The sequence below is a fragment of the Oncorhynchus masou genome, unplaced genomic scaffold (assembly GCF_036934945.1).
Source record: "Oncorhynchus masou masou isolate Uvic2021 unplaced genomic scaffold, UVic_Omas_1.1 unplaced_scaffold_1697, whole genome shotgun sequence".
Lineage (NCBI taxonomy): Eukaryota > Metazoa > Chordata > Actinopteri > Salmoniformes > Salmonidae > Oncorhynchus > Oncorhynchus masou.
Window position 1 is genome coordinate 65,078 of NW_027007123.1, and position 16,827 is coordinate 81,904.

At 46.9% G+C, this 16,827-nt stretch overlaps 1 protein-coding gene across 3 annotated transcripts in view; it reads left to right on the forward strand.

The window, feature by feature from the left end:
- LOC135531988 (protein MTSS 1-like) overlaps positions 1-16,827 on the forward strand; it is a 55,953-nt gene that overhangs the window by 32,283 nt on the left and 6,843 nt on the right. For 2 of the 3 annotated variants that reach the window (XM_064959670.1, XM_064959671.1), the window contains exons 8-10: positions 3,799-3,900; positions 12,317-12,607; positions 15,885-16,232. In XM_064959670.1, the coding sequence (XP_064815742.1) occupies positions 3,799-3,900; positions 12,317-12,607; positions 15,885-16,232 (741 nt within the window). The remainder of the gene's footprint in view (positions 1-3,798; positions 3,901-12,316; positions 12,608-15,884; positions 16,233-16,827) is intronic. The other variant, XM_064959672.1, reaches the window with a different exon arrangement.

Genomic DNA, 16,827 nt, shown 5'->3' on the forward strand with positions numbered 1-16,827 from the left:
CACTGCACTACACGACACTACAGTACACTACAGTACACTACACTACACTACAGTACAGTACAGTACACTACAGTACACTACACTGCACTACACTACACTACACTACACTACACTACACTACACTGCACTACACTGCACTGCACTACACTACAGTACACTGCACTGCACTACACTACACTACAGTACACTGCACTACACTGCACTACACTGCACTGCACTGCAGTACACTGCACTACAGTACACTACAGTACACTACACTACAGTACACTGCACTGCACTACACTACAGTACACTGCACTGCACTACACTGCACTACACTACACTGCACTGCACTACACTACACTACACTACAGTACAGTGCACTACTCTACACTACAGTACACTGCACTACACTACACTGCACTGCACTACACTACACTACACTACACTACAGTGCACTACTCTACACTACAGTACACTACACTGCACTACACGACACTACAGTACACTACACTGCACTACACGACACTACAGTACACTACAGTACACTACACTGCACTACAGTACAGTACAGTACACTACAGTACAGTACAGTACACTACACTACACTACAGTACACTACACTACACTGCAGTACACTACAGTACACTACAGTACACTACACTACAGTACAGTACACCACACCACACTACAGTACACTACAGTACACTACACTACAGTACACTACACTACTCTACAGTAGACTACACTACACTACACTCAGTACACTACAGTACACTACAGTACACTACACTACACGACACTACAGTACACTACAGTACACTACACGACACTACAGTACACTACAGTACACTACACTGCACTACACTACAGTACAGTACACTACAGTACAGTACACTACAGTACACTACAGTACAGTACACTACACTACACTACAGTACACTACACTACACCACACTACACTACACTACAGTACACTACACTACACTACACTACACTACAGTACACTACAGTACACTACACTACACTACAGTACACTACTCTACACTACACTACAGTACAGTACACTACACTACTCTACACTACACTACAGTACAGTACACTACAGTACACTACACTACTCTACTCTACAGTACACTACACTACACTACAGTACAGTACACTACAGTACACTACAGTACACTACAGTACAGTACACTACACTACAGTACACTACAGTACACTACAGTACACTACACTACTCTACACTACAGTACACTACACTACACTACACTACAGTACACTACAGTACACTACACTACCAAGTGGTAAGACCCTACTATCTGTACACTGGACTCTTTACCCTGAGATTAAACCTTCACATCTTCTGGAAGTGTATGGACAGTTTAGTTTTCGGCAGTGTCCTGTCCCTGATATTATGGTCAGGGGAGAGGTTGGTCCAGAAGACTACAGGTTCAGACAAGGTTGACCACATGAGCAGGCCTTGGTGTTCACCCCTGGAGTCTATTGGTCATGATGGGGAGCCCTAACCCTGATCACCCTGAAAACCAGCAGGAGAATACTACTCCATAGAAAACCAGCAGGAGAATACTACTCCATAGAAAACCAGCAGGAGAATACTACTCCATAGAAAACCAGCAGGAGAATACTACTCCATAGAAAACCAGCAGGAGAATACTACTCCATAGAAAACCAGCAGGAGAATACTACTCCATAGAAAACCAGCAGGAGAATACTACTCCATAGAAAACCAGCAGGAGAATACTACTCCATAGAAAACCAGCAGGAGAATACTACTCCATAGAAAACCAGCAGGAGAATACTACTCCATAGAAAACCAGCAGGAGAATACTACTCCATAGAAAACCAGCAGGAGAATACTACTCCATAGAAAACCAGCAGGAGAATACTACTCCATAGAAAACCAGCAGGAGAATACTACTCCATAGAAAACCAGCAGGAGAATACTACTCCATAGAAAACCAGCAGGAGAATACTACTCCATAGAAAACCAGCAGGAGAATAGTACTCCATAGAAAACCAGCAGGAGAATACTACTCCATAGAAAACCAGCAGGAGAATACTACTCCATAGAAAACCAGCAGGAGAATAGTACTCCATAGAAAACCAGCAGGAGAATACTACTCCATAGAAAACCACCAGGATAATACTACTCCATAGAAAACCAGCAGGAGAATACTACTCCATAGAAAACCACCAGGATAATACTACTCCATAGAAAACCAGCAGGAGAATACTACTCCATAGAAAACCACCAGGAGAATAGTACTCCATAGAAAACCACCAGGAGAATACTACTCCATAGAAAACCAGCAGGAGAATACTACTCCATAGAAAACCAGCAGGAGAATAGTACTCCATAGAAAACCAGCAGGAGAATACTACTCCATAGAAAACCAGCAGGAGAATACTACTCCATAGAAAACCACCAGGAGAATACTACTCCATAGAAAACCACCAAGAGAATACTACTCCATAGAAAACCAGCAGGAGAATACTACTCCATAGAAAACCAGCAGGAGAATACTACTCCATAGAAAACCAGCAGGAGAATACTACTCCATAGAAAACCAGCAGGAGAATACTACTCCATAGAAAACCAGCAGGAGAATACTACTCCATAGAAAACCAGCAGGAGAATACTACTCCATAGAAAACCAGCAGGAGAATACTAGTCCTGGGCTTTCTGTGTCTGGCTTTAAACTCTTTAACCATGATGCTTAGTACCAGACTGTCTATCTGCTTCTCCCTCTGCTGTCCACAAGGACAGTTAATGCTAAATGATTCTATCCTCTGACTCGGCTCTCTGCTTTGTTTCACTTCAGCTGGTTCCACCCTGAATCTCGGTGCTCACCTCCCTGCTGGCAGGGAACTGTTGTTTTTAAACGTGCTGATGATGCAGCTCACTGACTGATTGATGCCTTCTAACCTCTTCCCTGCTGTTCTGTCTTTATGTGCTGGCTACAATACACGCCTTCCTCTCCTTTATGTGTTCTATTCCTGTGTGACTGTCTGTGACTGTGTGTGACTGTGTGTGACGGTCTGTGACGGTCTGTGACTGTGTGTGACTGTCTGTGACTGTCTGTGACTGTCTGTGACTGTCTGTGACTGTCTGTGACTGTCTGTGGCCATGTTTGACTGTCTGTGACTGTGTGTGACTGTCTGTGACTGTCTGTGGCCATGTTTGATGGTCTGTGACTGTCTGTGACTGTCTGTGACTGTCTGTGACTGTCTGTGGCCATGTTTGATGGTCTGTGACTGTCTGTGACTGTCTGTGGCCATGTTTGATGGTCTGTGACTGTCTGTGACTGTCTGTGGCTGTCTGTGGCTGTCTGTGGCTGTCTGTGGCTGTCTGTGACTGTCTGTGACTGTGTGTGACTGTGTGTGGCTGTCTGTGGCTGTCTGTGGCTGTCTGTGGCTGTCTGTGACTGTCTGTGGCTGTCTGTGGCTGTCTGTGGCTGTCTGTGACTGTCTGTGACTGTCTGTGACTGTGTGTGGCTGTCTGTGACTGTCTGTGGCTGTCTGTGGCTGTCTGTGGCTGTCTGTGACTGTCTGTGACTGTCTGTGGCTGTCTGTGACTGTGTTTGACGGTCTGTGACTGTGTGTGACTGTCTGTGACCATATTTGACCGTGTGTGACTGCGTGTGACTGTCTGTGTATGTTCATATCCGGTCATCTTTTAACCCTACACTGAACTCAAACTCCTCTCTATTTTTTTACACCAAAACTCTCTGCTCCCGTCTTGTGCTCGTCTTCTGCCGTGTCTGTCTGCCTCCACCCAACCTGCTGCTCCTCCAGCCTTGCTCCAGCTCAGGCTCGTCTGAGGCCTCCGACACCTGCCAGTCAGTCAGTGAGTGCAGCTCTCCCACCTCAGGAGGGCCTCTGGCTGCAGTTGACAAGGTGAAATACTCCCTCCATCCCTCCCTCCTTTGAGAGGAAGCACCCCCCCCCCCTGCCCCCTCACGATAGATACCCTACCCCTCGCCCCCTCTCATGGTAGATACCCTACCCCTCGTCCCCTCTCATGATAGATACCCTACCCCTGGTCCCCTCTCATGGTAGATACCCTACCCCTCGTCCCCTCTCATGGTAGATACCCTACCCCTCGTCCCCTCTCATGATAGATACCCTACCCCTCGTCCCCTCTCATGATAGATACCCTACCCCTCGTCCCCTCTCATGGTAGATACCCTACCCCTCGTCCCCTCTCATGATAGATACCCTACCCCTCGTCCCCTCTCATGATAGATACCCTACCCCTCGTCCCCTCTCATGATAGATACCCTACCCCTCGTCCCCTCTCATGATAGATACCCTACCCTCGTCCCCTCTCATGACAGATACCCTACCCCTCGTCCCCTCTCATGATAGATACCCTACCCCTCGTCCCCTCTCATGGTAGATACCCTACCCCTCGTCCCCTCTCATGGTAGATACCCTACCCCTCGTCCCCTCTCATGATAGATACCCTACCCTCGTCCCCTCTCATGACAGATACCCTACCCCTCGTCCCCTCTCATGGTAGATACCCTACCCCTCGTCCCCTCTCATGGTAGATACCCTACCCCTCGTCCCCTCTCATGGTAGATACCCTACCCCTCGTCCCCTCTCATGGTAGATACCCTACCCCTCGTCCCCTCTCATGATAGATACCCTACCCCTCGTCCCCTCTCATGGTAGATACCCTACCCCTCGTCCCCTCTCATGGTAGATACCCTACCCCTCGTCCCCTCTCATGGTAGATACCCTACCCCTCGTCCCCTCTCATGGTAGATACCCTACCCCTCGTCCCCTCTCATGGTAGATACCCTACCCCTCGTCCCCTCTCATGGTAGATACCCTACCCCTCGTCCCCTCTCATGATAGATACCCTACCCCTCGTCCCTCTCATGGTAGATACCCTACCCCTCGTCCCCTCTCATGGTAGATACCCTACCCCTCGTCCCCTTGCTGTAGCCCTTATTCTAGATTCTCCTCACAGGAACCATCATGTTCACCTTCTCCACACCCCTCTACCCCGTCCAGGTGTTCCACCCACAGCTTCCTTTCACCTGTCTCTGATCGCTGCTGTTACGTATCCAGTCTCATGGGTCATCATGGTCGCTCACATGCATTTCAGAATTCAGAACCGCGGTCCGGTTTGTCAATCAGGCAGCATTCATTTTCTTAGTTTACTCATTTTGTTTATTTGTTCTTCCGAAATGTTGAGTTATTTGTATTTCATTCATCAACTTTTATCTTGTGTTTCTGATTGTGTTGGTTTATTATCCTGACCCTATTGTTTCGGTTTATTATCCTGACCCTATTGTCCTGACCCTATTGTGTCGGTTTATTATCCTGACCCTATTGTGTCGGTTTATTATCCTGACCCTATTGTCCTGACCCTATTGTTTCGGTTTATTATCCTGACCCTATTGTGTCGGTTTATTATCCTGACCCTATTGTTTCGGTTTATTATCCTGACCCTATTGTGTTGGTTTATTATCCTGACCCTATTGTGTTGGTTTATTATCCTGACCCTATTGTGTTGTTCTATTATCCTGACCCTATTGTGTCGGTTTATTGTCCTGACCCTATTGTGTTGGTTTATTATCCTGACCCTATTATCCTGACCCTATTGTGTCGGTTTATTATCCTGACCCTATTGTCCTGACCCTATTGTGTCGGTTTATTATCCTGACCCTATTGTTTCGGTTTATTATCCTGACCCTATTGTGTTGGTTTATTATCCTGACCCTATTGTGTCGGTTTATTATCCTGACCCTATTGTTTCGGTTTATTATCCTGACCCTATTGTGTTGGTTTATTATCCTGACCCTATTGTGTTGGTTTATTATCCTGACCCTATTGTGTTGGTTTATTATCCTGACCCTATTGTGTTGGTTTATTATCCTGACCCTATTGTGTCGGTTTATTATCCTGACCCTATTGTGTCGGTTTATTATCCTGACCCTATTGTTTCGGTTTATTATCCTGACCCTATTGTTTCGGTTTATTATCCTGACCCTATTGTGTTGGTTTATTATCCTGACCCTATTGTGTCGGTTTATTGTCCTGACCCTATTGTCCTGACCCTATTGTGTCGGTTTATTATCCTGACCCTATTGTGTCGGTTTATTATCCTGACCCTATTGTATTGGTTTATTATCCTGACCCTATTGTCCTGACCCTATTGTGTTGGTTTATTATCCTGACCCTATTGTGTCGGTTTATTATCCTGACCCTATTGTGTTGGTTTATTATCCTGACCCTATTGTGTTGGTTTATTATCCTGACCCTATTGTGTTGGTTTATTATCCTGACCCTATTGTGTTGGTTTATTATCCTGACCCTATTATCCTGACCCTATTGTGTTGGTTTATTATCCTGACCCTATTGTGTTGGTTTATTATCCTGACCCTATTGTCCTGACCCTATTGTGTTGGTTTATTATCCTGACCCTATTATCCTGACCCTATTGTGTTGGTTTATTATCCTGACCCTATTATCCTGACCCTATTGTGTTGGTTTATTATCCTGACCCTATTATCCTGACCCTATTGTGTTGGTTTATTATCCTGACCCTATTATCCTGACCCTATTGTTTCGGTTTATTATCCTGACCCTATTATCCTGACCCTATTATCCTGACCCTATTGTGTTGGTTCATTATCCTGACCCTATTGTGTTGGTTTATTATCCTGACCCTATTGTTTCGGTTTATTATCCTGACCCTATTGTTTCGGTTTATTATCCTGACCCTATTGTGTTGGTTTATTATCCTGACCCTATTGTCCTGACCCTATTGTGTCGGTTTATTGTCCTGACCCTATTGTGTTGGTTTATTGTCCTGACCCTATTGTGTTGGTTTATTGTCCTGACCCTATTGTGTTGGTTTATTGTCCTGACCCTATTGTGTTGGTTTATTGTCCTGACCCTATTGTGTCAGTTTATTATCCTGACCCTATTGTGTTGGTTTATTGTCCTGACCCTATTGTGTTGGTTTATTGTCCTGACCCTATTGTGTTGGTTTATTGTCCTGACCCTATTGTGTTGGTTTATTATCCTGACCCTATTGTGTTGGTTTATTATCCTGACCCTATTGTGTTGGTTTATTATCCTGACCCTATTGTGTTGGTTCATTATCCTGACCCTATTATCCTGACCCTATTGTGTTGGTTTATTATCCTGACCCTATTGTGTTGGTTTATTGTCCTGACCCTATTGTGTTGGTTTAGGACTGGGTAGAGGAGGTGAACTCAGCTTAGGACTGGGTAGAGGAGGTGAACTCAGCTTAGGACTGGGTAGAGGAGGTGAACTCAGCTTAGGACTGGGTAGAGGAGGTGAACTCAGCTTAGGACTGGGTGGAGGAGGTGAACTCAGCTATATTTCTGTATCCTGTAGGACTGGGTAGAGGAGGTGAACTCAGCTATATTTCTGTATCCTGTAGGACTGGGTAGAGGAGGTGAACTCAGCTATATTTCTGTATCCTGTAGGACTGGGTAGAGGAGGTGAACTCAGCTATATTTCTGTATCCTGTAGGACTGGGTAGAGGAGGTGAACTCAGCTATATTTCTGTATCCTGTAGGACTGGGTAGAGGAGGTGAACTCAGCTATATTTCTGTATCCTGTAGGACTGGGTAGAGGAGGTGAACTCAGCTATATTTCTGTATCCTGTAGGACTGGGTGGAGGAGGTGAACTCAGCTATATTTCTGTATCCTGTAGGACTGGGTAGAGGAGGTGAACTCAGCTTAGGACTGGGTAGAGGAGGTGAACTCAGCTTAGGACTGGGTAGAGGAGGTGAACTCAGCTTAGGACTGGGTAGAGGAGGTGAACTCAGCTTAGGACTGGGTAGAGGAGGTGAACTCAGCTTAGGACTGGGTAGAGGAGGTGAACTCAGCTTAGGACTGGGTAGAGGAGGTGAACTCAGCTTAGGACTGGGTAGAGGAGGTGAACTCAGCTTAGGACTGGGTAGAGGAGGTGAACTCAGCTTAGGACTGGGTGGAGGAGGTGAACTCAGCTATGTATCTGTATCCTGTAGGACTGGGTGGAGGAGGTGAACTCAGCTATATTTCTGTATCCTGTAGGACTGGGTAGAGGAGGTGAACTCAGCTATATTTCTGTATCCTGTAGGACTGGGTAGAGGAGGTGAACTCAGCTATATTTCTGTATCCTGTAGGACTGGGTAGAGGAGGTGAACTCAGCTATATTTCTGTATCCTGTAGGACTGGGTAGAGGAGGTGAACTCAGCTATATTTCTGTATCCTGTAGGACTGGGTAGAGGAGGTGAACTCAGCTATATTTCTGTATCCTGTAGGACTGGGTAGAGGAGGTGAACTCAGCTATATTTCTGTATCCTGTAGGACTGGGTGGAGGAGGTGAACTCAGCTATATTTCTGTATCCTGTAGGACTGGGTAGAGGAGGTGAACTCAGCTTAGGACTGGGTAGAGGAGGTGAACTCAGCTTAGGACTGGGTAGAGGAGGTGAACTCAGCTTAGGACTGGGTAGAGGAGGTGAACTCAGCTTAGGACTGGGTAGAGGAGGTGAACTCAGCTTAGGACTGGGTAGAGGAGGTGAACTCAGCTTAGGACTGGGTAGAGGAGGTGAACTCAGCTTAGGACTGGGTAGAGGAGGTGAACTCAGCTTAGGACTGGGTAGAGGAGGTGAACTCAGCTTAGGACTGGGTAGAGGAGGTGAACTCAGCTTAGGACTGGGTGGAGGAGGTGAACTCAGCTATATTTCTGTATCCTGTAGGACTGGGTAGAGGAGGTGAACTCAGCTTAGGACTGGGTAGAGGAGGTGAACTCAGCTTAGGACTGGGTAGAGGAGGTGAACTCAGCTTAGGACTGGGTGGAGGAGGTGAACTCAGCTTAGGACTGGGTAGAGGAGGTGAACTCAGCTTAGGACTGGGTAGAGGAGGTGAACTCAGCTTAGGACTGGGTAGAGGAGGTGAACTCAGCTTAGGACTGGGTGGAGGAGGTGAACTCAGCTATATTTCTGTATCCTGTAGGACTGGGTAGAGGAGGTGAACTCAGCTTAGGACTGGGTAGAGGAGGTGAACTCAGCTTAGGACTGGGTAGAGGAGGTGAACTCAGCTTAGGACTGGGTAGAGGAGGTGAACTCAGCTTAGGACTGGGTAGAGGAGGTGAACTCAGCTTAGGACTGGGTAGAGGAGGTGAACTCAGCTTAGGACTGGGTAGAGGAGGTGAACTCAGCTTAGGACTGGGTAGAGGAGGTGAACTCAGCTTAGGACTGGGTAGAGGAGGTGAACTCAGCTTAGGACTGGGTGGAGGAGGTGAACTCAGCTATGTATCTGTATCCTGTAGGACTGGGTGGAGGAGGTGAACTCAGCTATATTTCTGTATCCTGTAGGACTGGGTAGAGGAGGTGAACTCAGCTATATTTCTGTATCCTGTAGGACTGGGTAGAGGAGGTGAACTCAGCTATATTTCTGTATCCTGTAGGACTGGGTAGAGGAGGTGAACTCAGCTATATTTCTGTATCCTGTAGGACTGGGTAGAGGAGGTGAACTCAGCTATATTTCTGTATCCTGTAGGACTGGGTAGAGGAGGTGAACTCAGCTATATTTCTGTATCCTGTAGGACTGGGTAGAGGAGGTGAACTCAGCTATATTTCTGTATCCTGTAGGACTGGGTGGAGGAGGTGAACTCAGCTATATTTCTGTATCCTGTAGGACTGGGTAGAGGAGGTGAACTCAGCTTAGGACTGGGTAGAGGAGGTGAACTCAGCTTAGGACTGGGTAGAGGAGGTGAACTCAGCTTAGGACTGGGTAGAGGAGGTGAACTCAGCTTAGGACTGGGTAGAGGAGGTGAACTCAGCTTAGGACTGGGTAGAGGAGGTGAACTCAGCTTAGGACTGGGTAGAGGAGGTGAACTCAGCTTAGGACTGGGTAGAGGAGGTGAACTCAGCTTAGGACTGGGTAGAGGAGGTGAACTCAGCTTAGGACTGGGTGGAGGAGGTGAACTCAGCTATGTATCTGTATCCTGTAGGACTGGGTGGAGGAGGTGAACTCAGCTATATTTCTGTATCCTGTAGGACTGGGTAGAGGAGGTGAACTCAGCTATATTTCTGTATCCTGTAGGACTGGGTAGAGGAGGTGAACTCAGCTATATTTCTGTATCCTGTAGGACTGGGTAGAGGAGGTCAACTTTTATCTTGTGTTTCTGATTGTGTTGGTTTATTATCCTGACCCTATTGTGTCGGTTTATTGTCCTGACCCTATTGTGTCGGTTTATTATCCTGACCCTATTGTGTTGTTCTATTATCCTGACCCTATTGTGTTGGTTTTTATCCTGACCCTATTGTCCTGACCCTATTGTGTTGGTTTATTATCCTGACCCTATTGTGTTGGTTTATTATCCTGACCCTATTGTGTTGTTCTATTATCCTGACCCTATTGTGTTGTTCTATTATCCTGACCCTATTGTGTTGTTCTATTATCCTGACCCTATTGTGTTGGTTTATTATCCTGACCCTATTGTGTTGGTTTATTATCCTGACCCTATTGTCCTGACCCTATTGTGTTGGTTTATTATCCTGACCCTATTGTGTTGGTTTATTGTCCTGACCCTATTGTGTTGGTTTATTGTCCTGACCCTATTGTGTTGGTTTATTATCCTGACCCTATTGTGTTGGTTTATTATCCTGACCCTATTGTGTTGGTTTATTGTCCTGACCCTATTGTGTTGGTTTATTATCCTGACCCTATTGTGTTGGTTTATTATCCTGACCCTATTGTCCTGACCCTATTGTGTTGGTTTATTATCCTGACCCTATTGTGTTGTTCTATTATCCTGACCCTATTGTGTTGGTTTATTATCCTGACCCTATTGTGTTGTTCTATTATCCTGACCCTATTGTGTTGGTTTATTATCCTGACCCTATTGTGTTGTTCTATTATCCTGACCCTATTGTGTTGGTTTATTATCCTGACCCTATTGTGTTGGTTTATTATCCTGACCCTATTGTGTTGGTTTATTATCCTGACCCTATTGTGGTGTTCTATTATCCTGACCCTATTGTGTTGGTTTTTATCCTGACCCTATTGTGTCGTTTTATTATCCTGACCCTATTGTCCTGACCCTATTGTGTCGGTTTATTATCCTGACCCTATTGTGTTGGTTTATTGTCCTGACCCTATTGTGTTGGTTTATTGTCCTGACCCTATTGTGTTGGTTTTTTATCCTGATCCTATTGTTTTGCTTTATTGTCCTGACCCTATTGTGTTGGTTTATTATCCTGACCCTATTGTGTTGGTTTATTATCCTGACCCTATTGTGTTGGTTTTTTATCCTGACCCTATTGTGTCGTTTTATTATCCTGACCCTATTGTGTCATTTTATTATCCTGACCCTATTGTCCTGACCCTATTGTGTCAGTTTATTATCCTGACCCTATTGTGTCGTTTTATTATCCTGACCCTATTGTGTTGGTTTATTATCCTGACCCTATTGTGTTGGTTTATTATCCTGACCCTATTGTGTTGGTTTCATTATCCTGACCCTATTGTGTTGGTTTATTATCCTGACCCTATTGTGTTGGTTTATTATCCTGACCCTATAGTCCTGACCCTATTGTGTTGGTTTATTGTCCTGACCCTATTGTGTCGGTTTATTATCCTGACCCTATTGTGTTGGTTTATTATCCTGACCCTATTGTGTTGGTTTATTGTCCTGACCCTATTGTGTTGGTTTATTATCCTGACCCTATTGTGTCGGTTTATTATCCTGACCCTATTGTGTTGGTTTATTGTCCTGACCCTATTGTTTCGTTTTATTATCCTGACCCTATTGTGTTGGTTTATTATCCTGACCCTATTGTGTTGGTTTATTGTCCTGACCCTATTGTGTTGGTTTATTATCCTGACCCTATTGTGTCGGTTTATTATCCTGACCCTATTGTGTTGGTTTATTGTCCTGACCCTATTGTTTCGTTTTATTATCCTGACCCTATTGTGTCAGTTTATTATCCTGACCCTATTGTGTCGGTTTATTATCCTGACCCTATTGTTTCGTTTTATTATCCTGACCCTATTGTGTTGGTTTATTATCCTGACCCTATTGTGTTGGTTTATTGTCCTGACCCTATTGTGTCGGTTTATTATCCTGACCCTATTGTGTTGGTTTATTGTCCTGACCCTATTGTGTCGGTTTATTATCCTGACCCTATTGTGTTGGTTTATTGTCCTGACCCTATTGTGTTGGTTTTTATAATTTGACAAATTTCTCAAATTTTGTGTTTTTATGTTTGTTTGTTTGTTTGTTTGTTTGTTTGTTTGTTTGTTTGTGTCATTCCGTTCCCCTGCTCATGCTCAGTTGTCTAACGGGTATGACCACTACGGGGATCACCATCATTCAGACTCTTCATACCTGATGGGAGGGAGCTCAGGCCTTGGGGGGTCCTACCTGATGGGAGGGGGCTCAGGCCTGGTGGGTTCCTACCCCCTCTTCCCTCCCTCCTCCCATTCCACCTCCATCACCTCCTCCTCCTCCTCCTGTCCGTCCCAGTCGTGGTCCAGGCCGGGCTCGGCCCTGCTACCTGACTACCCTCATTACTGCACCCTGGGGCCTAACATGGCCCCCACCTCTAAAGTCCCCAGCTGGAAGGTTTGTTTGTTGGTTCAGTCCTCCTACTCATCATGTCCTGACTCCTTGTGTTCCTGAAACATCAACATCCTGTCATTACGTAGGACCCTCTGAATTACTATGACATCATTATCATGTTACGGTCAGATTGAAGAAATGACCGTAGGACGATATACTACATCGTCTTCTACGCGTTTCATTGGTAGATTTCAGATGTGTTCCTGCAGAAGATGTATTTGAAGATGGTGATAATAGTTCAGAATCCCCAGCTGACAGGATCTTCAGAGGCCCATGATTAAAGAGCACAGCTACTAGGGATACCAAGCTCTGTGTGGAGGAGGTGAACTCAGCACAGCTACTAGGGATACCAAGCTCTGTGTGGAGGAGGGGAACTCAGCACAGCTACTAGGGATACCAAGCTCTGTGTGGAGGAGGGGAACTCAGCACAGCTACTAGGGATACCAAGCTCTGTGTGGAGGAGGTGAACTCAGCACAGCTACTAGGGATACCAAGCTCTGTGTGGAGGAGGTGAACTCAGCACAGCTACTAGGGATACCAAGCTCTGTGTGGAGGAGGGGAACTCAGCACAGCTAGGGATACCAAGCTCTGTGTGGAGGAGGGGAACTCAGCACAGCTAGGGATACCAAGCTCTGTGTGGAGGAGGTGAACTCAGCACAGCTAGGGATACCAAGCTCTGTGTGGAGGAGGGGAACTCAGCACAGCTAGGGATACCAAGCTCTGTGTGGAGGAGGGGAACTCAGCACAGCTAGGGATACCAAGCTCTGTGTGGAGGAGGTGAACTCAGCTTAGGACTGGGTAGAGGAGGTGAACTCAGCACAGCTACTAGGGATACCAAGCTCTGTGTGGAGGAGGGGAACTCAGCACAGCTACTAGGGATACCAAGCTCTGTGTGGAGGAGGGGAACTCAGCACAGCTAGGGATACCAAGCTCTGTGTGGAGGAGGGGAACTCAGCACAGCTAGGGATACCAAGCTCTGTGTGGAGGAGGGGAACTCAGCACAGCTAGGGATACCAAGCTCTGTGTGGAGGAGGGGAACTCAGCACAGCTAGGGATACCAAGCTCTGTGTGGAGGAGGGGAACTCAGCACAGCTAGGGATACCAAGCTCTGTGTGGAGGAGGGGAACTCAGCACAGCTAGGGATACCAAGCTCTGTGTGGAGGAGGTGAACTCAGCACAGCTAGGGATACCAAGCTCTGTGTGGAGGAGGGGAACTCAGCTTAGGACTGGGTAGAGGAGGTGAACTCAGCACAGCTAGGGATACCAAGCTCTGTGTGGAGGAGGGGAACTCAGCACAGCTAGGGATACCAAGCTCTGTGTGGAGGAGGTGAACTCAGCTTAGGACTGGGTAGAGGAGGTGAACTCAGCACAGCTAGGGATACCAAGCTCTGTGTGGAGGAGGTGAACTCAGCTTAGGACTGGGTAGAGGAGGTGAACTCAGCACAGCTAGGGATACCAAGCTCTGTGTGGAGGAGGTGAACTCAGCTTAGGACTGGGTGGAGGAGGTGAACTCAGCACAGCTAGGGATACCAAGCTCTGTGTGGAGGAGGTGAACTCAGCTTAGGACTGGGTGGAGGAGGTGAACTCAGCTTAGGACTGGGTAGAGGAGGTGAACTCAGCACAGCTAGGGATACCAAGCTCTGTGTGGAGGAGGTGAACTCAGCTTAGGACTGGGTGGAGGAGGTGAACTCAGCACAGCTAGGGATACCAAGCTCTGTGTGGAGGAGGTGAACTCAGCTTAGGACTGGGTAGAGGAGGTGAACTCAGCACAGCTAGGGATACCAAGCTCTGTGTGGAGGAGGTGAACTCAGCTTAGGACTGGGTGGAGGAGGTGAACTCAGCACAGCTAGGGATACCAAGCTCTGTGTGGAGGAGGTGAACTCAGCTTAGGACTGGGTGGAGGAGGTGAACTCAGCTTAGGACTGGGTAGAGGAGGTGAACTCAGCACAGCTAGGGATACCAAGCTCTGTGTGGAGGAGGTGAACTCAGCTTAGGACTGGGTGGAGGAGGTGAACTCAGCACAGCTAGGGATACCAAGCTCTGTGTAGAGGAGGTGAACTCAGCACAGCTAGGGATACCAAGCTCTGTGTGGAGGAGGTGAACTCAGCTTAGGACTGGGTGGAGGAGGTGAACTCAGCTTAGGACTGGGTAGAGGAGGTGAACTCAGCACAGCTAGGGATACCAAGCTCTGTGTGGAGGAGGTGAACTCAGCTTAGGACTGGGTAGAGGAGGTGAACTCAGCACAGCTAGGGATACCAAGCTCTGTGTGGAGGAGGTGAACTCAGCTTAGGACTGGGTGGAGGAGGTGAACTCAGCTTAGGACTGGGTAGAGGAGGTGAACTCAGCTTAGGACTGGGTAGAGGAGGTGAACTCAGCTTAGGACTGGGTAGAGGAGGTGAACTCAGCTTAGGACTGGGTAGAGGAGGTGAACTCAGCTTAGGACTGGGTAGAGGAGGTGAACTCAGCTTAGGACTGGGTAGAGGAGGTGAACTCAGCTTAGGACTGGGTAGAGGAGGTGAACTCAGCTTAGGACTGGGTAGAGGAGGTGAACTCAGCTATATTTCTGTATCCTGTAGGACTGGGTAGAGGAGGTGAACTCAGCTATATTTCTGTATCCTGTAGGACTGGGTAGAGGAGGTGAACTCAGCTATATTTCTGTATCCTGTAGGACTGGGTAGAGGAGGTGAACTCAGCTATATTTCTGTATCCTGTAGGATTGGGTAGAGGAGGTGAACTCAGCTATATTTCTGTATCCTGTAGGACTGGGTAGAGGAGGTGAACTCAGCTTAGGACTGGGTAGAGGAGGTGAACTCAGCTATATTTCTGTATCCTGTAGGACTGGGTAGAGGAGGTGAACTCAGCTATATTTCTGTATCCTGTAGGACTGGGTAGAGGAGGTGAACTCAGCTATATTTCTGTATCCTGTAGGACTGGGTAGAGGAGGTGAACTCAGCTATATTTCTGTATCCTGTAGGACTGGGTAGAGGAGGTGAACTCAGCTTAGGACTGGGTAGAGGAGGTGAACTCAGCTATATTTCTGTATCCTGTAGGACTGGGTAGAGGAGGTGAACTCAGCTATATTTCTGTATCCTGTAGGACTGGGTAGAGGAGGTGAACTCAGCTATGTATCTGTATCCTGTAGGACTGGGTAGAGGAGGTGAACTCAGCTATATTTCTGTATCCTGTAGGACTGGGTGGAGGAGGTGAACTCAGCTATATTTCTGTATCCTGTAGGACTGGGTAGAGGAGGTGAACTCAGCTATGTATCTGTATCCTGTAGGACTGGGCTAAACCAGGACCCTATGACCAGCCCATGGTGAACACCCTTAGAAGGAGGAGGGACAAGGATCCTGTACCAGCAGACACCAGCTATGCCCCACTACCACTGCCTGCTGGTGTCATCCCAGCACCAGGGGGCAGGAGTCTACCACTGCCTGCTGGAGTCATCCCAGCACCAGGGGGCAGGAGTCTACCACTGCCTGCTGGAGTCATCCCAGCACCAGGGGGCAGGAGTCTACCACTGCCTGCTGGAGTCATCCCAGCACCAGGGGGCAGGAGTCTACCACTGCCTGCTGGAGTCATCCCAGCACCAGGGAGCAGGAGTCAAACATTACCTCCACCACCCAAGGTCAGCTGGACACATGCTTAAACCTGTCTAGGACTGGGAGTTCCGCTAGCGCAAACCCTCGCCAACAGCCAATGAAATTGCAGGGCGCCAAATACAAATCATCAGAAATCTCATAAATCAAATTTCTCAAACATACAAAGTATTAGGCACCATTTTAAAGATATAATTCTCGTTAATCCAGCCACCGTGTCTGATTTCAAAAATGCTCTACAGCGAAAGCTCCACAAACGATCATGTTAGGGTTAGGTCACCACCAACTCACAGAAAAACCCAGCCATTTTTCCAGCCAAAGACAGGAGTCACAAAAAGCACAAATATAGATCAAATGAATCACTGACCTTTGATGATCTTCATCAGATGACACTCATCGGACTTCATGTTACACTATACATGTATTTTTTGTTCGGTAAAAAATCTTATTTTCCATTGGCGTGTTATGTTCAGTAGTTCCAAAACATGCAGTGATATTGCAGAGAGCCACATGAATTCACAGAAATACTCATTATAAATGTTGGTGAAAATTCAAGTGTTATGCATGGAACTTTGGATTACACTTCTCCTTATTAATGCAACCACTGTGTCAGATTTCAAAAAA